The sequence below is a fragment of the Miscanthus floridulus genome, chromosome 7 (assembly GCF_019320115.1).
Source record: "Miscanthus floridulus cultivar M001 chromosome 7, ASM1932011v1, whole genome shotgun sequence".
NCBI lineage: Eukaryota > Viridiplantae > Streptophyta > Magnoliopsida > Poales > Poaceae > Miscanthus > Miscanthus floridulus.
Genome location: NC_089586.1, coordinates 93,303,016 through 93,323,604, shown reverse-complemented (window position 1 = coordinate 93,323,604; position 20,589 = coordinate 93,303,016). Strand labels below are relative to the sequence as shown.

At 49.9% G+C, this 20,589-nt stretch overlaps 1 protein-coding gene and 2 pseudogenes across 1 annotated transcript; 2 read left to right on the top strand and 1 right to left on the bottom strand.

The window, feature by feature from the left end:
• The first annotated feature begins 889 nt into the window (after positions 1 to 889).
• Positions 890 to 3,187, top strand: LOC136465872 (protein QUIRKY-like; annotated as a pseudogene).
• A 2,297-nt stretch (positions 3,188 to 5,484) lies between these two features.
• On the top strand, positions 5,485 to 12,144 carry LOC136463839 (uncharacterized). The gene is made up of 4 exons (XM_066462819.1): positions 5,485 to 5,560; positions 9,680 to 9,687; positions 11,758 to 11,817; positions 11,974 to 12,144. The coding sequence occupies exons 1-4, from the start codon at positions 5,485 to 5,487 to the stop codon at positions 12,142 to 12,144; spliced, it is 315 nt and encodes a 104-aa protein (XP_066318916.1).
• Positions 12,145 to 19,870: 7,726 nt separating this feature from the next.
• On the bottom strand, positions 19,871 to 20,339 carry LOC136463838 (protein S40-4-like; annotated as a pseudogene).
• Between the last annotated feature and the right edge of the window lie 250 nt (positions 20,340 to 20,589).

Below are 20,589 nucleotides of genomic sequence, written 5' to 3'. Positions count from 1 at the left end.
AGCATGGTCCGATTGATTTAGGGCGCGTTTGGTTGCCGGCCACCACTCGCCACGCCTAAGTTGAGGCTCGCCATGGTTGCTTAGGCGAGCGTTTGGTTCGTGATTCAACTACGGCTCACCACGCTTCTGAAGAAACACTCGCCATAGTTTTTCTGTGTCGAAGTGTGGCGGGCTTTTCCTCTGTCTCCCCCACACTTCTCTCCTGCCACTCCTGCTGCTATGCCCTGCCTCTTCCACCATGAGCTCGTCCGCGACGGCCACCGTCTGCACGGGCCCAACTCACCATGCCACCGCGCCCAGCGGCGGAGTCGAAGACGCGGCTTGGCAGGAGTCGAAGGCGCGCTCGGCGGAGTCGAGGCGCACCGGCGACATCGCGAGCGTGATGGGGGTAGAACTTGGACTCCTGCTTGAGCTCTACTAGTGCGCCCATGGCGGATGGAGTGGAGGGCCATGGCTTCAAGCCTCGAAAGCCTGCATCTGCTGCCTAAAATAATGGGGAATGGATAAGATCGTGTAGTGCGGGCCCACATGTAAGTGGCTTTCAGCTTTCTCCGTGAAGAATCCGGTAGCGCACTATTGCTGATCTATTTCTTTATTCTATGGGGTGATTTATCTCTATAATTTGAGGGCTAAGCGTATGCTTAGCACTACAATTAAATTTGTATGCTTAACACTATGATTAAATTTGTCCCACACTGCTATTTTGTGTACTTTTTCAACACTAATCCATATCCATTCAAAAAATATATATTTTTCAATCTACTGTTTTCACCTGTGTAATTTTTGCATCCATCCACAATCCATGTAATTTTGGCACCCATCCAAACAATAGCCATGTAATTTTTGCCACGCCTTGCTAATGAACCAAACGGTCTAACTTTGTCACAGAATGTGGCAAGTCACAGGTATGGCAAACGCCTAACCTTAGGCGTGGCAAACCGTGGCTAGCAACCAAACAGACCCTTTAGTCTTGCTATCTCACCTAGCACAGTGGCACTAGACAACTTCCCATAATTTTGTTGGCAAGCTTTCCTTCCAACCGGTGATGCATGGTCAACACTTGCAGAGATGTGGTGACGTCCAAGTCTGCATGCCATTATATTGTGGCTCACATTTTCGTTAAGATATGGGTAGACACCTGTTTACCTAAGATAAAAGAGCGCAAATTGACAAAATCTAAGCCTTTTGTGGTAAGGGGCAAAAAGGACTATATCTACAAATTCATCACAATAGGTGCAAACCACCGACTAATAAGTTTACGCAAAACACGACAAATCTACATGTAGTCTGCGCTGAAAGCGACAATCTACAAATACGTTAAATAACGACCGGCCTAAACCGACAATCTGCAGATGCGTTAAGCAACATACTCAAACCGACAATATACAAGTAGCGGAAATCAATAACCAGTAGTTATCTAAAGCAAATAAGACACGCAAATTGACAATCCACAAGTTCATCATGCAACTACTACTCCAATCTCGATAAGCAACTGCTTAATGGTTATGGGCAGTGGTGGACACCGCCGTGCTGCAGCCCGGGTCTTGGCCAAATAAATTAACGAGTTAAATGCATCAGAGGTCTATTAACTTATGTGTAGGTTTCGGTTAGGTCCATCAATTTTTAAAGTGGCTTTTTAGGTCCATAAACTTTGTACGTCCGTATCACCTATGTCCATACCTCTCCACGTTGGCCTTCTTGTGCTGACGTGGCATGATGTCGTGGCCATGCAGGCCAGCCGCAGCCCTGCGGGCGCGCGAGCAGAAGCCGGTGGACGGCGCCGCGCCACCCCACTCTGGAAGCATTGTATCTCTTCAACCAGGCCGAATTAGACTTTGGCACTTTAAGCAAAGTTGGAGATCTCGCGTAGCTCTACAACATTTGTTACTACCTCTTGTGCCAAAACTAAACGGATTCAGAGTTAAGAGGGGACAAAGATTGATGTTTCCGTGTATTTTTACGGTAGTATTGGTTACTTCCTTCAGGATTGAGAAACGAAGCCTTCCTCGGCGGCGTGAGCTTCGACCTCTCCGACGTGCCTATCCGCGACCAGCCCGATGGCCCGCTGGCGCCGCAGTGGTACAGGCTCGAGGGCGGCGAGCCCGGCATGGTGACGGGGGACATCATGGTGGCGGTGTGGATCGGGCACGCAGGCCTAACGACGCATTCCCGGAGGCGTGGAACACCGACGCGCCGTACTGCCGCGTACACGCGCTCCAAGGTGTACCAGTCGCCCAAGCTCTGGTACCTGAGGGCGTCCGTCATCGAGGCGCAGGACCTGCGCGTCCCGGCCCCGCCACCGGGGCTGCCGTTCGACGTGCGTGTCAAGATACAGCTTGGCTTCCAGTCGGCGCGGACACGACGGTCAGTGGCCAGCAGCGGCGGCTCCGCGTTCGCGTGGTCCGAAGACCTCATGTTCGTCACGTCCGAGCCGCTCGACTGACAACATCATCGTGCTAGTGGAGGATCGGTCCATGATCAAGGAACCCGCGCTCCTTGGCCACGCAACCATCCCGGTGACCACCATAGAGCAGCGCCTCGACGAGCGGCTTTCTACTCTGGGCGGCTGCACCTTCGGCTCTGCCTGGAAGGCGGGTACCACGTGCTTGACGAGGCGGCGCACGTGTGCAGCGACTACCGGCCGACGGCGAAGCAACTGTGGAAGCTGCCGGTGGGCGTGCTGGAGCTCAGCATCATCGGAGCGTGCGGCTTGCCAAGGGGTCGACGGACGCGTACTGCGTGACCAAGTACGCGGCAAGAAGTGGGTGCGCACGCGCACCATTACCGACAGCCTCAACCCACGGTGGAACGAGCAGTACACGTGGTAGGTGTACGACCCGTGCACTGTGCTCACGGTCGCCGTGTTCGACAACTGGCGCATGTTCGCCGGCCCCGGTGACGAGCGGCAGGACTACCGCATCGGGAAGGTGCGGGTGCGTGTGTCCACGCTGGAGAGCAACCGGGCGTACACGGCGTCGTACCCGCTGCTGGTGCTGCTGCGGTCGGGGCTAAAGAAGATGGGCGAGGTGCAGCTCGCCGTGCGGTTCTCGTCACCGGCGCAGCTCCCGGACACGTGGGCCACGTACACGACGCCGCTGCTGCCGCGCATGCTATCGCCCTGCCACACGGGCGCGAAAACAGGCCAGCCGCTGTGGGCGCGGGCGAGCCGCCACTGCGGGCGTCCTGAGGCTCGGTTTCCGCGCGGATGTCCCGCACCGGCAGCATGTGCTTGCGCGTGGCGCTCGGCTCGACGAAGTCGTCGCTGCCGACCGGCGGCTGCTTCGTCACCGCACCACCGGCAGCTGCTTCGGCGCCGCCGGCTCTTGCGACCCTGACGGCCGCTTCTTCTTCGGATCCTCCCCGGGCGCCGCGGCAGCGTCCTTGGCCGACGACCCCGGCCTCACAACGAACACCGCCGCCTTGTTCGCCGTCGCCTGGGGGCGCAGCCATGCCTCGAGCAGAGCACAGGGGCGCCGGAGCAAGCAGCAAGCAGAGCATGCGGCGAGCAGCTTGGGCGACTGGTACACCTTGGAGCGCGTGTACGCGGCGTACGGCGCGTCGGTGTTCCACGCCTCCGGGAACGCGTCGTCGGCCTGCGTGCCGATCCACACCGCCACCATGATGTCCCCCGTCACCATGCCGGGCTCGCCGCCCTCGAGCCTGTACCACTGCGGCGCCAGCGGGCCATCGGGCTGGTCACGGACAGGCACGTCGGAGAGGTCGAAGCGCACGCGGCCATCCTCGAGGAAGTAACCAATACTACCGCAAAAATACACGGAAACATCAATCTTTGTTCCCTCTTAACTCTAAATCCGTTTAGTTTTGGCACAAGAGGTAGTAACAAATGTTGTAGAGCTACGTGAGATCTCCAACTTTGCTTAAAGTGTCAAAGTCTAATTCGGCCTGGATGGAGAGATACAAGCTTCCAAAGTGGGGTGGCGCGGCGTCGTCCACCGGCTTCTGCTCGCGCGCCCGCGGGGCTGCGGCTGGCCTGCATGGCCACGGCATCATGCCACGTCAGCACGAAAAGCCAACGTGGAGAGGTATGGACCTAGGTGATACGGCGTACAAAGTTTATGAACCTAAAAAGCCACTTTTAAAGTTGATGGACCTAACCGAAATCTCCTCACAAGTTAATGGACCTCTGGTGCATTTAACTCTAAATTAATAGTAAATTACTTGAACGATGAAGGATTAGGCTGTAGCAATTTCATTCATACCCGGGCCATAGCTTGATCTTGGATCCACCCTAGGGGTCTGTAAACTCTTTCTAACTCCTCTTAACGACGTGTTTATGCAGAGTCCAAAAAAAATAGCAAACTCCAATATATGTGAAAAATCTTAATCTTGATCTAATGAGCTCCCTATAGGAATCTCCTAACAGTCCAACAAGATTCATGAAAACCTGATTAGATGAACTTAAGTTGTTCATCTATCATTACATATTGTTTCTGTAACACAAAGAAGAGGACGACATGAACGGAGAGCGGAGAATCTAGAAGGCGCTGCCGCTACGAGTCGTTCGAAAGATTTTACTCTACACATGTCATCTCACCTAACTCTGGTCCGGCTCTTTCCCGGTTTTGCTGGGCAAAAGGCTTCCGTTTCGACGAGCGGCAACGCTCGCGCGGAGCAGTGCGCGGTGACGCCCGGGGTCTGCATGCCGTCGTTGTGGGTTTGTTGGGCTGCAGCATCCTGCGGTCCTGCCAATGCAAGGCGCGTCCCATGCAAGCTTAACGTTGCAGGCCTGCGCATGTAGCCATGCACGGGAGCTCAAATTGTACGTGTGATGCTAGCTTGTACAGTGCTTCACTAGTTTAACCGCTAGCGGCACGTGGGTGTTATGCAGCTGGCTCACAATATATAGTATTGATTAATTATCTTTTTGCATAGAAAAGGGATCTAATTAATCTCAGAAAAAAATAGTCTTTTACCTCTTCGTAGTACAACAGCATGCGGTTCTCCTATAGTCTTATGCATCTAAAGAATCACACAAAGAAAAAAAGATACCTTCTACTCCCTCTCTATTCGAAATTTTACTCCCTCCATTTCAAATAATAATACATTGTTAGTTTTCTAGATACATAGCTTTTGCCATGTACTTAAACAATGTATCTAGAAAAGACAATATGTCTTATAATTTTGTAACGGTGCAACGGAAGAAGTAAAGTCTTTTTGGCTTTTTTAAATATATATATTTTTATGATGTATTTAGACATAATATATACCTAGGTGCATAGAAAAACCATACACCTTTTGAGAGAGTACTTTATAAAAAATGAGATAGTTTTTTATTAATAAAAAAACAGATAATTCAAGCTGGGTGTGGTGGGTGTCAGCCACACTTCCCACCCCAACAGTAAAGCTAGCTCTATAAAAGGACCAGCCCCAGTGACCTCAAAATTCCTAGTAGCTAGATCCTGAAGTGAGCGACAGGCTCAAACACAAACTAGGAGATAGGCGCTTAGTGAGTTAACCCCTACGATGTCGCTGGAAGATAGTTTCAAGAAGAGGGTAGCCAAGTGCCGCAGGGAACATGACATTATTTACAAGCAGGTGTGTTGAATAATCTACTGCTTCTTTGTGTGAACACGCGACAGGGAAAGGCGGTGCTGAAAAGGTACCCTGCTATGGTACTGTAGCCACAGCAGGGGCAGGCGTCCGAACGGCTCACCTGCCGCACTAGTAGCCACAGCAGGAGCAGGCGCCAGAGTCAGTCCTGCTGTCACATCTAGTCACTATAGCAGTATGGACAGCTGTACTAGGACTAGATGGATAGAGTTGTATATATAGTTTGCCACTGCAACTCAGTAAAGAGAGCGAGTTCAGTTTTTCTATCTCCTCTGCAGAGCTCCGGCCAACGCTGGTGCTTTGTGTTGTGTGTGTGTGTGATCTGTTCTCCCTCCCTTCTTCTACCCCTAGCCATAGTGTGTGGTCGGCAACGCTGGTGAGTGGTAGACTCACCCGTGCCGGAGATCCTGTGGGCCAACAAGTGGTATCTGGAGCCGTACAAGCACCGTGCCTGGACTAACCGCTGGCGATGACGGACGGTTTGGAGATGGGCGACAAGCAGCGGAGCTGCTGTGGCTGCCCAGCCACGACAGGAGGTCATTGTGCGCATGGTGCGGAAGGTCAGCGGCACCAGTTGGCCGACACTAACTCGCACCAACTATGGAGAGTGGGTGGTGACCATGAACGCCAAGCTCAGAGCCCGTTGGCTCTTGAATGTTGTTGACAAGGGCACCGACAATGAAGAAGACAATATGTTAGCAGTTGGAGGCTATCCTCGCTGCTGTACCGGCGGAGTACAGGGAGCCGTTAGGGGCGAAGAGCTCCGCTAAGGACCCTGGGAGGCCATTGTGGCGATGCGCATCGGTTCCGACCGCGCAAAGAAGGCGACGGCTCAGCTTCTGAAGCAGGAGTACGCCAACCTCAAGTTCAAGGATGGTGAATTCGTGGAGGACTTCTCCCTCCGCCTGTAGACGCTCATCAGCAAGCTGAGGAGCCACAGCGTCACCATCGACGAAGAGGAGGCGGTCTCCAAGTACCTCCACTCCGTGCCGGTAAAGTACATCCAGATCGCTCTCTCCATAGAGACGATGCTGGACTTGTCCACCCTCTCTATTGAGGATGTGGACATGCCGTCTGCGGGCGGTGGACGAGCATCTAGAGCAGTTGATAGCAACAAAGGACAGCAGCAAGCTGCTACTGATAGAGGAGGAGTGAGCTGCCCGGAGGAACTCCGGACGTAACCTCCTCCAGCTGTAGTGGCGATGGCAAGTGCCGCGGCAAGGCTTCTTCGGAGAAGAAGAAGCAGGTCGCCCCCAATGACTGTCGGTGCTGCGGGAAGATGGGCCATTAGACATGGGAGTGCCCAAATCGTAAGCAGGAGAAGAAGACTGAGGCTCATCTGGTGCAAGCTAATGATGGTGATGAGGCCACTATCCTGATGGCAACGTTCTGTGCACTGCACGACGTTGAGGTCGAGGAGAAGGGAGAGGTGATGGTGGTGGCAGGGCCTAGGAAGGCCCTGAAGGCTATCAACCTTGACAAACCACGTGCCCAAGTCCACCTTAGATGTGTGGGCGGCGAGCAGGAGCAGTGGTGGTATCTGGACTCTGGCGCCAGCAACCACATGACGGGCTCTAAGGTAGCCTTCTCCGAGCTCGACGACGACGTGACCAACATGGTGAAGTTCGGTGATGGCTCAAGGGTGGTTATCCGAGGGCGCGACACCATCATCTACAGGTGCTAGAAAGATGAGCACCTCGTGTTAACGGATGTATATTACATCCCGTAGCCGCGTTCAAGCATCATTAGCATTGGATAGCTAGATGAGCGTGGTAGCGAGGTATTGATCAAGGACAGAGTCCTTAGGATCAGGGACCGGGAGCAGCGACTTCTTGCCAAGGTGAAGAGGTACCGTAACCAGTTGTACCTGCTCGACTTAAAGGTGGAGCAGCCGGTGTGCCTGGCGGCAAGGCACACCGAGGAGTCATGGCTGTGGCATGCTCGGCTCGGCCATCTCAGCTTCGACGCGCTTGGTCGGCTGGAGAAGATGGTCCGAGGGCTGCCCCACATCGAGCACGCAGGCGAGCTGTGTGACAGCTGCCTGGTAGGGAAGCAGAGGAGGCTGCCGCTCCCAAAGGCGGCCAAGTATCACGTGATGGACGCCCTCGAGCTCGTCCACAGTGGTTTCTATGGGCCAATCACGCCAGCCACAAATGGTGGTTGGCGGTACTTCCTCCTGCTCATGGATGATTGTAGTTGCTGCATGTGGCTGCAACTCCTGATGAGCAAGGACGAAGCGGCGACGACGATCAAGAAGTTCAAGACGCCCACTGGAGGCAGGAGAGCGGCAAGAAGCTACGCGTGCTGAGGACAGATCGTGGTGGCGAATTCACTTCGGTGGAGTTCGCTGCGTACTGCACTGGAATTAGGGTGTGGTGCAACACCACACCAGGCCGTACTCGCCACAGCAGAATGGCATGGTGGAGCAGCAGGAACCAGACGGTGGTCAGGCATGGCTCGATCCATGATGAAGGCCAAGAGCATGCTAGCAAGGTTCTGGGGTGAGGCGGTGACCACGGCAGTGTTCATCCTCAACCGCGCACCCACCAAGGCCCTGAAGGGCAAGATGCCGTTTGAAGCTTGGTATGGGCGCAAGCCAAGCATGTCCTTCCTCCGGACATTCGGCTGCATCAGCCACGTTAGGAAGATGAAGCCGGTCCTCACCAAGCTGGAGGACAGGAGCACACCGATGGTGTTCCTAGGCTATGTGGAAGGTACCAAGGCGTACCGGCTCTACGACCCACACGGAGGCAAGGTGCTTGTCTCGCGCGACGTCGTGTTCGACTGAGAAGGTGGCCTAGGACTGGAAACAGTCCGAGCATGGGGGAAGCTGGTGGCTTCACCAGCACCTTCATCGTTGAGCACTTGGTCATCCATGGTGGTGGAGACGCTGGAGAAGAGGTGCCGAGCACTCCGGGAGGGGTGCCGAGCACTCCAGCGACAGAGCCAAGCACTCTAGCGACAGAGCCAAGCACTCCTAGGGGAGGTGCCGAGCACTCCAGGAGTGGAGCCAGGAGGTCCTGCAGTGGTGTCGACCACTCTAGGACGGGTGCCGAACACCCCCATAGCAGAGCCAAGGGGTCTTGCAGTGGTACCGACCACTGCAAGACGGGTGCCTGAGCACTCTGGGAGGGGTGCAGACCACTCCAAGAGTGGTGACGAGCGGTCCAGGAGTAGTGCCGAGCACTGCAGCTAGGGTGCCGAGCACTCCAGGTGCTGTGTAGACCACTCCGATGGAATAGGGAACTCCATCGAAATAGGGAACTCCATCGATGCCAATCGAGTTCGCCTCACCTCCAAGTGACATCACAGAGTTCGTGGATGCCTTCCACGAAGGTGAGGAGGTGCGGTTCCACAGGCTGGATGACATTGTCGGTGGCACAGGGCCCTCAGGCCTGGCGGGTAGGCTGCTCAATGACCCAGAGCTGCTTCTCGTCAGTGCAGAGGAACCACCCACGTTCGCGCTAGCCGAGCACGATGGAAATTGGCGATGCTGGAGGAGATGAAGGCGATCGATGAAAACGAAACTTGGGAGCTCGTCGATCCACCTCCAGGATGCCGTCCGATCGGCCTGAAGTGGGTGTACAAGGTCAAGCGAGACGAGCACGGCGCCAGTGTCAAGCACAAGGCGCGACTCATCGCCCGAGGCTTTGTCCAGCGCGAGGGCATCGACTTTGAGGAAGTCTTTGCGCCGGTAGCGCGCATGGAGTCCGTCCGACTGCTACTGGCCTTGGTAGCAATGAAGGACTGGCGTGTCCATCACCTAGACATAAAATTGACCTTCCTCAATGGCGAGCTGGCGGAGACGGTCTTCGTCAGACAACCTTTGGATTTCGCCATCAAGGGAGTGGAGCACAGGGTGCTCCGACTGCGTAAGGCGATCTACGGGCTGCGGTAGGCCCCACGAGCGTGGAACGCCAAGCTTGACTCCACGTTGGGCGAGCTTGGATTCACACTGGTGCGCAACCGAGCACACGCTCTACACGCGGCGACGGGGAAGGAGGAGCTCATCGTCGGCGTGTATGTGGATGACTTGATCGTCACTGGCGCGCTGTGCGGAGGACATCGATAGCTTCAAGCGTGAGATGGCGGCTCATTTTCGAATGAGCGATCTTGGTGCGCTCTCCTACTACCTCGGCATTGAGGTGAGACAGGAGAAGGAGGTGCTCACTGCTCGGTCAGAGCGCGTACGCCTCGAAGCTGTTGGAGCAGAGTGGCATGGCTGAGTGCAAGCCGTGCGTGACTCAGATGGAGGAGCGACTAAAACTAACGAAGGCCAGTACCACTGGTGAAGGTAGATGCAACACTCTACCGGAGCATCATTGGCGGTCTGCGGTACCTAGTCCACACGAGGCCGGACATTGCGTTCGCCGTGGGCTACGTCAGCCGCTTCATGGAGGATCCTAGAGAGGATCACTGGGCTATAGTTAAGCGGCTACGGCGCTATATCAAGGGGACTGGTGGATCAGGGGATCGTCTTCCCCAAGACCGGCAAAAGTAGGCTACAGCTCACTGTGTTTAGCGATGCTAACATGGCGGGGGACATTGATGGATGGAGGAGCACCTCTGGCATGCTCGTTTTTCTCGGGTCGGACTCCAATCTCATGGATGTCGCTGAAACAGAAGGTGGTGGCGCTGTGTACGTATGAAGCAGAGTACGTGGCGGTGGCCACAGTGGCGTGCCAAGTTGTGTGGCTGCGCCGGCTGCTGGGCGAGCTGACCGGTGTGGAAGCTCACCCACTAGCACTAATGGTGGACAACCAGCCCGCCATCGCCCTCGCGAAAAATCTGGTTCTCCACGACCGGAGCAAGCACACCGACGTCAAGTTCCACTTCCTCAGGGACTGTGTCGATGGAGGGCAGATCGTCATCGAGTTCGTCGAAACTAGTCGGCAACTCGCGGACGTCCTCACCAAGCCGCTCGGTCTTCTTCGGTTCACGGAGCTGAAGGAGATGATCGGCATGGAAGGGGTTCAAGGGTTAGCAGTAGAATTAGGGAAAGATTTGTTGAATAATCTACTGCTTCCTTGTGTGAACACACGCACTACTAGAGAACAGACTTTAGAATGATGTCCCAATTTGGCATTAGCCTCGGCATTTTTTGCCCCCGGGACTAGAAGGCCTTTAGTCCCGGTTGGTGTCTCCAACTGAGACTAAAGGTCCCTGCCCAACGGCTAAACCGGGACTAAAAGTCCTCCAACCTTTAGTCCCGGTTGGTAATACCAACCCAGACTAAAGGTAGACCCTTTAGTCTCGGGTGGTAACACTAACCCGGACTAAAGAACCATTTAGTCCCGGTTGGCAACACCAACCGGGACTAAAGGTCCCCGGATGGGTTAGTTCAAAAGGAAAGCATCACATCCATTGTTAGATGTGCTGTGTAGGTGGGGTGGTAAGCTACGCGCGAGGCAGTGCATGAGGTCTTGGGTTCGAATCTCACAGGGCGCAGCGGTGGGAGACATTATTTTTTTTAAAGCTGGGAGAATCTTTAGTCCCGGTTGTGGCAAACCGGGACTAAAGAACAACACCTTTAGCCCCGGATTGCTAGTCCTGGTTGGGAAACCGGGAGTAGAGCTAGTTCCCAACTGGGACTAGATCTCATTTCTGTAGTAGTGACGGCAGAGGAAGGCGGCGCCGAAAAGGTAACCTGCTGTGGTACTGTAGCCACAGCAGGGGCAGGCGCCGAACTGTTCACCTGCCGCACTGTAGCCACAGTAGGAGCAGGCGCCAGAGTCAGTCCTGCTGTCATATCTAGTCACTGTAGCAGAATGACAGCTGTACTAGGACTAGATGGATAGAGTTGTATATATAGTTTGCCACTGCAACTCAATAAAGAGAACGAGTTCAGTTTTGCCATCTTCTCTGCAGAGCTCCGGCCAACGCTGGTGCTTGTGCTGTGTGTGTGCTCTGTTCTCCGTCCTTTCTTCTACCCCTAGCTATAGTGTGTGATCAGACAACGATAGTCGTGGTCGGCAACACTGGTGAGTGATCGATTCATCCGTGCCGGAGATCCTGTGGGCAAACAAGATAATCATCGGCTGGTTGGTCATTTAATTAAAATCTGCTTCACTACGGTTGATTGAATAATTAATAGTACGACTTCAAGAGAACGACAAAGAATTGAGAATTCTAAATCTTCATATGTGTTTCTCTGTGCCATGCACACGCAGCTCCCAGTGCTGCTAGCTAGAGAAGCTGGAGATTCTGTTTCCTACGGGGAAGAACATGGAAAGCTCCGAGCCGCAGGTAGGCAAATCATAATCTTCTTGTTTTTTTTTTTTTTTTGACTTTCCAGCGGTCTGTGAACCAGATGCTCTAAGCTAAACCATATATACGGAGGCAACGCTGCAACTGAGTATATAATCTACTAATTTGTCTCTGGATCTTCCTTGCTTCTCTCAGAAAAAATCTGAAACAAAGAAGCTGGTCGCCCCGCTGCCGGCAGAAATAGGGGAGCGCTACAAGGATCTGGAGGAGACCATCAAGGGATTCCTCAAGGACCTGGACGACGCCGAGAAGGAGACCGGAGGCACGAGCCAGGCGGCAACGCCACCTTCAGTGGAAGATGAGTAATAATCAAGGGCAGCAGCAGCACAAGGAGGGAGCCAGGCCTAGATCTGCAGGAGGATCATCCCGTCTAAGAATAATTATTAGTTTCTTATTTCGTCGTTCATGTTTCTCAGTTGATTAATCGTCTGGATGTTTGGATAATAATTTAGCTGTTCTGGTGTGTTGTGATTCCGATCGATTAGGGCAGCAGCTAGCTTGTGTTCGTCAGCTGTACCCAGACTGCTCGCTTTCCGTGGAATCCGAGTACTTCCTATGTGTGTCGTTTATGGTTATGATCTAGTTTATCCTTACTGGCATGATGAATCCGAGTACTTTCCTATTTGTGCCAACTATTTACTCAATGATTTCTCTTGATGTTTCTCCCCGCACAAGTTTTTGTTCAAGCTTATATTTTGCATGCTCAAGTATATATGATCACTTCCTCAAAAAAAAGTATATATATGATCACATGTTCTATCAATTCGTTTTTTTGTTGGAATATTTTCTGCAATTCTCGAGGTGCACTTAATACTTGTGTCATTTCTAGTTTGGGCTCAACATAAAAAGGCATCACCTCAAATATGTGCCACCATTTTTTTCTAATTATGAAAATAAAAATATCGGGCACACCACTCAATTAGAAATAGGAAATATCTGTATTCATAAGAAGTTGTACAAAATCGTTTTTTTAGAGTCAAGCAAGTATTTAGTATGATAAAAGGCTATATGGATATAAATTAGATTGGCTCTATTAATCTAGCTAAGATCAATTATAATAGCAGGATGTAAGCTGGCTGAATGCTTAGATGGAAGAAAGAGAAACGAAGAGATTATGGAAGTTTTGTGAGAGAAATAAGTGGACCTATATATTAATTGTGAAGAGCTAACTATTATATGAGTAGGCTAAGAATTGAACTGTAAGGATTCATACATCTAGCAACAAGTGTCGTATTAGCCTTGCTCTAAGAGACAAAATGCTCTTGATACATAGTAATATAATAGGACCTCTTTTAATGTGGACAAATCCCGAGATTTTAAACTTTATACTACTCCAGACATAACAAAGTCCTAAGACATCCCCACCATAAGGCCTCCCCTGTGGAATTCGTTGATACTCTCCATTCTAAAATGTTGGCCGTTAGTTTTTTTTCTAAGTTAAATTTCTTTTATTTTGATCTAGTTTATTAAACAAATACACCAACATCCATAATAAAAAATTAAGTTTATATTAAATTCACCATAAAATGTCTGGACAGCCAGGCTAGGGCATTTAGTTGGTATTATTATAATTGTTAATATATTCATTCATATAAACTTGGCCAAAGTGAAAAAAATATTTCCTTAAAAAAAACTAAAACAGCATAGTTTTAGAAAAAAAAGATAGTACCGGAAAATGTCGACCAAAGCCTACTTCCCAAACTATGTTTTTTCCTACATCTTGCTTTTGCGACAAACTTTGTAGCATGCAGCCACAACATTCACTGTACCTTGCCCACCATTAGAATCTACACATAATGAAGTGAACATACTTGGGACACAACTAGTGCAAATTGACAATCACAATTTCATTCAGACAAGAGCGAACAAAATTGCAAAGAAAAATGTGTAAATGGACAAGCAAGAGTGTCTTTCTCGGAAAAGGGCGAAACAACAAACTGCATGCAAATTTGTTAACCAATATATGTGAATCAATAGTCTACAAGTTCCCAAAATGGAAACCAACAATCTATGCGCATGAATGGATGCAAATCGACAATCTACCAAGGTGCTATTAAATGTTTGCAAATTGACAATTTTGTAAATGAATTAAGCAACAGGCGAAAACAGACAATCTACAAATTTGCAAAGAAAAAAAATGTGCAAATGGACAAGCAAGATAGTCTTTAATTTGTCGTAAGAGAGCGAAATGATAAACTACAAATTTGTTAACCGATATATATGAATGCGTTAAAAACCGATAATCTACAAGTTCGCTAAATGGAATCCAACAATTTGCAAGGACAAGATGAGCAAATGGACAAGTAAGATAGTCTATGTTGTAAAAGGGTGAAATGACAAACTACAAATTTGTTAACCAATGTATGTGAACCGTCAGTCTACAAGTTCCAAAAAGGAAATTGATAATCTACTAAGCATTAACGAATGGATGCAAAACGATAATCTACCAAGGCACTAAAAAGGCAAAAACTGACAATCTACATATTCATTAAATGGAACCCGACAATTTGCAAAGAAAAATGTACAGATGGATAAGAGAGATAGTCTTTATTATCGTAAGAGGGTGACAGGTCAAACTGCAAAATTTTTAACCAATATTTGTGAACCGGCAATCTAAAAATTCTCAAAATGGAAACCGACAATCTACCAAGGCATTACTGAATGGGTGTAAACCGACAATACCATGGTGTCATGGGTTCGTAACCACAACTAGTAATTAGAGGATTGATTAGTGGGTCGATGTGTGGGACTTTGGTGGTTAGCACTCAAGACACGAAATGTTTATCCTAGTTTGGGCTTATGAGCCCTAGGTTCAGCAACGAGTTCTTATGTTAGAATGCTCAAGCGAGTTCTTACACACACATGCGCGGACACAAACACACACACATATAGAGAGAGATATGGTAGGGGAGCAATAGCTAGTTCTGGTCTAGGGTTTCTTTCTTGGATTGGGTCAAATCGATCTCTTGCTGTCCATAGGAGCCTCTACCCTAACCTATATCTCTTGAGGGGCGAGAGGAGTACAAGGAGTTGGGTTTGGTAGCTTCCTTGGTTGGCAAGTGGGCGTCCGACGTTGTCTCCTTTGTGGTGCTAGCCGATAGTGCTGGACCGATCCCTAATGTCGCTTGCAAATGTCTAGAGCCGATCGTATAGGTGCTTGTGTCTCCCCCGGGTCTGCTCTTCTCATGGTGTCCGTCGCTTGCCAACGAATGAGAAGCCTCCTTTGTGGTCCTAGCCGATAGTGTTGGACCCATCCCTGATGTCGCTTGCAGAGGTCTGGAGCCGATCATCAGATCCTAGAGATGTCGTTGTGTCTCCCCTGGGTCTGCTCTTCTCTTAGGTGTCCGTCGTTTGCCAATGAAGGAGAAGCCCCCCCTAGGAGAGACTAACACAGTGCCCGACCCACACCCTCATCTCTTCCTTGAGGCAAAGTGACTGCATGTTCCCCCTATCGCATTGCTGTCACGCCCCAGGCTTGACCCCTTGCCAGGAGTGGTTGAGACAAAGCCTCACGAGAGCAAGGGGACAACGCTCTGCTAGGTCCATGGGTGCTGCAACTCTGTTCGTGTCTCAATCTCCTAATGCTTATCAGAAGATTCCCAGCATCGTCGCATATGCTGAGAGTTGGTAAGGACAATTGGACGTGGGCCCATTGCAGTAGAACCACCTTCAGTTAGTCATGGGCATCGGCGCTGACACTTTAGGGAGGCCTGCGTCGAGCTCCTAGGGAGCCCCTAGATTCTCAGGGGGAGAGTCGTGTTGCTAGTTCAGCCAAATTGCGCCTTTTGTGAACGATGAGACTGCCCATCGCCCAGGTTATCTTGAGCCCTGCGAGCATTTCTCGATATTTGGTGGGGGCGCGTGCGCGCACCAGTTGGGTGTAGCCCCTGAGCCCTGGGCCGAGTAGGAAAGTCGGTCAGGAGTTAATCGTACTGTCATGATGCTAACCCAAGGATTTAGGTAACCCCAGTGTTATGTATTCATCAAATGGCGTTAATGAATGGTTGCAAACCAACAATCTGTAAATGCGTTAAGCAAAGGGAGGAAACCAACAATTTATAAGTTTGTTAAATGGAATCGGACAATTTGCAAAGAAAAATTGTACAAATGGACAAGTAAGATAGTCTTTGTCATAACAGGGTGAAACGACAAACTACAAATTTGTTAAGCAATATATGTGAACCAACAATCTACATAAGTTCTAAAAATGGAAACCTTCAATCTACCGTAAGACGTCAAAGAATAGGTGCAAACCGACAATATACCATGTCGTTAATAAATGGTTGCAAACTGTAAAGGAAAAAGTCTACTTAACCCCCTCAAATATTGGTGGTTGTCTACTTCACTCATTCACCTATAAAACCAGGTATTCTTGCCCTCAAACTATTGAAAACCGTCTAAATAACCCCTTGAAGCAGTTTTGAAGGTGGTTTTGATGACGTGACATATTAAAAAGTCTATATAACCCCATAACTTATCAAGGGTTGATTGCATGACCCCTCAACTATAAAATATGATATTATAGCCAGTAAAGCATCTAATAATATTGTCCAAATGATGGTCATGTATGGTCGTTTGGACACTGTATCCCACCGCATTGTCCTAAGCACACATGCTTGCACATAGGCCCATCGACTGCCTCCCCCTCGATGACATTGAGCACATGCAAGAAATAATGTACAAATGAACAAGCAAGATAGTATTTGTTGTAAGAGGGTGAAACGACAAACTGCAAATTTGTTAAGCAATGTATGTGAACTGACTATCGACAAGTTGTCAAATGGAAACCGACAATCTACCGCAAGTCTTTAATGTATGGGTGCAAACCGACAATCTACCATGGCGTTAATAAATGGTTGCAAACCCACAATCTATAAATGTGTTAAGCCTAGGGCGAAAACCGACAAGCTACAAGTTCGTTAAATGGAATCCGACAATTTGCAAATAAAAAATGTACAAATGGACTAGCAAGATAGCCTTTGTCGTAAGAGGGTGAAACGACAAGCTGTGAATTTGTTAAGCAATATATCTGAACCGGCAATCTACAAGTTCTCAATATGGAAACTGACAATCTACCACAAGGCGTTAATGAATTGGTGCAAACCGACAATTTACTATGGCATTAATAAACTGATGCAAATCGACAATCTGTAAATGCATGAAGCCAAGGGTGAAACCTACAATCTACAAGTTCGTTAAATCGAATCTGACATTTTACAACTGTTTTAACTAACTCGTGCATGGACTAACAATCATCTGTAGGTTCATTAATTATGCAGCGGGTGTGAATCAATAAACTTTTTTATGACCCAATTCAAAGAACTGTTGATTATTTATATTAAAAAAGAAAAAGCTCAGGCTTTACAATACAATGAGTAAGCGACGACATCAACTTCTAAGGGGTCGAGCAACTACTAAAACAAAGAAACTAACAATCGACAAACTACAATTTATAAAGAAAAGACTCAACAATGTACAACTTCATAAGCAGCGTCGTTCAAATCGAAAAATCATCTAATATGAGTACACAAACACAAAGCGTCTGTGGTGCCATTTATATAGCAAACTACAATATAGAACCCCCCCCCCCCCCCCCCAAATCTTCTAATAATATTCCTCTAGAAACATACTCTAACTGTCCAACAAGATTCGTAGTAACTCGTTGGCATGTACCACTCTCTGTTCTCAATTATAAGCCGTTTTGGCATTTCGAGATACATATGTTTTACTTTGTATCTGGACACAATATATATCTAGGTGCGTAGCAAAACTATGAATCTAGAAAAGCCGAAACATTATATAATTTGGAAGGGTGGGAGCATCAATTGTCCTTTGTGTAACAGAAAGAAGAGAGGAGGCTGGTTTGGAGAGATGAGTGTGGTGGCCTAGATGGTGATGACGCCCGGACGCGCACCCGGTGGACGTGGACTACATCCTGCCAAGGGGCTAGCTAAGCAAGCTTAACGTACGTACGCTGGAACACAGTCATGCATGAAAGCTGGAACAGTGAATGATTGTGCACTCCACCACGCACTCCACTACGTTTGACCGCTAGCGTCATCTAAGTATTTTGCAGCTGGCTCTTTTTTTTTGTGTGGATAGAGTTCGAGGGCAGATCGCCCCGGCCTTCCATAACATCATTCAGTTACAGCACAGAGATCTGCAGGAGGATCGGATCATCTATCCCGTCGAATATAATGTAATCATTGGTTCCATGCTGAATATAATAATTAGCCCATGTTTAGTTCTAACCCAAAATCCCAAAAAATGCTACAGTAGCCATCACATCGAATGTTTGCGGCCTGTACATGGAGCATTAAATGTAGATGAAAAAAAAACTAATTACACAGTTTGGTGGAAAATTGCGAGACGAACGTTTTGAGCCTAATTAGTCCATGTTTGAACACTAATTGCCAAATAAAAACGAAAGTGCTACAGTAGCCTAAAATTCCAACTTCCTGAAACTAAACACGCCGTTAGATGTGTACGTTGAGGCGTGCTGTGAGTCGGAGCTGCGCACGCGCATGCAGTAAAGTAATGTTCGTCGTCGGTTGTACTGCGGCTGTTTACTTTGCATGGAATTAATTGATTATTTTTTTGTTAGCCTCGGTAACCCCGCGCGCTGCTGGAAATTGCTTCAGCGCGTGTTTAGTTTCAGGAAGTTGGAATTTGGGGCTACTGTAGCACTTTCGTTTTTATTTGGCAATTAGTGTTCAATCATGGACTAATTAGGTTCAAAACGTTCGTCTCGCAATTTCCCACCAAACTGTGCAATTAGTTTTTTTTCGTCTACATTTAATGCTCCATGCACGGGCCGCAAACATTCGATGTGACAGGTACTGTAGCACTTTTTGGGAATTTGGGGTGGAACTAAACAAGGCGTCAGTTCTAGAGACCTGTGGTGGGTATGTACATATACACCACACATACAGTATGCATGTGTGTGTTGACACTCGACTGGTTGCAAACCTGCACCTCATGAACTTTGAGATCGATGAATTACGTTGTGTTCTTCCACCGTGTTAGCTAGCTAGGCCGGGGTTGTAATTAAGATTGGATTGCCTTTTTGTTCACGCTGAGGGCGTCCTCGCTCATTCCAGCTAGTCCAGCTGGTTTCGACTTCGAACGGCCTGCAGTATTCAGTAACGTAACCCATCACGCCAAGATTGTGTTAAACCTGATATTTGTGGCGCCGTGCGTGGAGCTGGAGCCACAGTTAGTCAGTGCCCTGACCGCGCGGAGGAAATTTAAACACGGTCAAGGTGATGATGACTCGAGGATGATACAGCACTGTTCTACAGTACACGCTAGCTACAACTATACGACGACTCCAGCAAGAGGTGAGTTTCCCTGGTAAGGTAAGCAAGCGCTGTTATCACTGCACACTGCACTGCGGGGACGAATGAGGACAACACACGCACTTGAAGTTGAAGAGAAACATATCGAAACAACCGTCTCACGAGTACATTAATCCGCGCCACGACAAGGACAAGTCAGTTTTACTGTCCGCGGATAACGACACCGAATTGATCGCTCGCATTGCATGATATACGCTCTACCAGAAACGCAATGTCACTGCTAGCTAGCTATAGCTCATACACGACGTCAGATCACCTGCTAGTGCTGCATTCTGTTCATTGTTCGAAAACACAAATATGATTCACTAGCAAATGCAACGATGAACAATCAATGATCGATACAAATACAAACCTAGACCTAGACCTAGACCTCCTCATCTCCTCAATGGCATTGCCAAAGGCTTACCGCGCGAGGCGAGAAACACAACTAAATCGAATTGCCCCACAGCAAAAGGGGTGACTAAAACGCTGCTACAAGCAGAAACTCTCACTAAAAGACAGCATCCATCAACTACCTGCACCACTCACTACCTGAAGCAACAAAGTAACTAGCTAGCTAGTCCCGATCATCGAAAGCTAAACGAAATTCCTCTGTCAAATGCGAAGCACAGCTAGGAGTGCAAAATGGCGTCCGCGCCATCCAAGTCGTCGTCGTCGTCTCCACTCTCCAGTCATCAGTCCTGAAACCCGGTGGTCCGCTTCCACACCGCGTCCCGGACCTTGAGCGTCCTGCCGACGACCCCGTTCATCGACAGCGACAGCGACGCGGCGCGGCGCCGCCCCGCCAGCTCGTGGGGCGGCACCAGGTCCACGGAATCCTCGTCGTCGTCGAGCTCCCAGTCCCCAGCGCCGCCTGCCGTAGTGGTAGCCAGGCCGGTACGCGTGGCCCAGGATCTTGGACCAGTCCGGGATCTTCACCGGCAGAGACCCGTGCGCGGCCCTGCCATCCGGCGCCGGCGCCTTCTGCGCGGCCAGAAACGGGCGCGCCCTCGCCGGCTCGGCAGGCGCGGCGCTCGGGGCGAACGCGCCCCAGATGTCCGACTCGTCGAACTCCTCGCCCGCGGCAGCCGGGCCCGTCGGCACGACGACGCCGTGCGGCGCCTGCGCGAAGTGGAGGTACGCGCGCGAAGTGGGTCTCGCCATTGTGCCTACTACCACCACGTCTACCGTCGACTTCGGGGGAGGGATGGTAGGACCAGGGAGGAAAAAGAAGCGCAAGCGAGCGTGTGGAGAGGGAGGGAAATGAGCGCGTGCGCCTGTGGTTTGGGTCGTGGTGGATTTATACGCGCTGGAGGGCCGAGAGCGGAAAGCGGGTGGAAACGGATAGGGTCGTTTATGCAATGACGGATTCGCCCTCGGATCAACAACGTTAATGTATGGGTGCAAATCGACA

What these genes read in the sequence shown, in the direction of transcription:
- LOC136463839 (XM_066462819.1), top strand. Translation starts at nt 5,485, where the DNA reads ATGTCGCTGGAAGATAGTTTCAAGAAGAGGGTAGCCAAGTGCCGCAGG. An exon ending in TGGAAAGCTCCGAGCCGCAG is followed by an intron (nt 11,818 to 11,973) that starts GTAGGCAAATCA and finishes TGCTTCTCTCAG; the next exon opens with AAAAAATCTGAAACAAAGAA.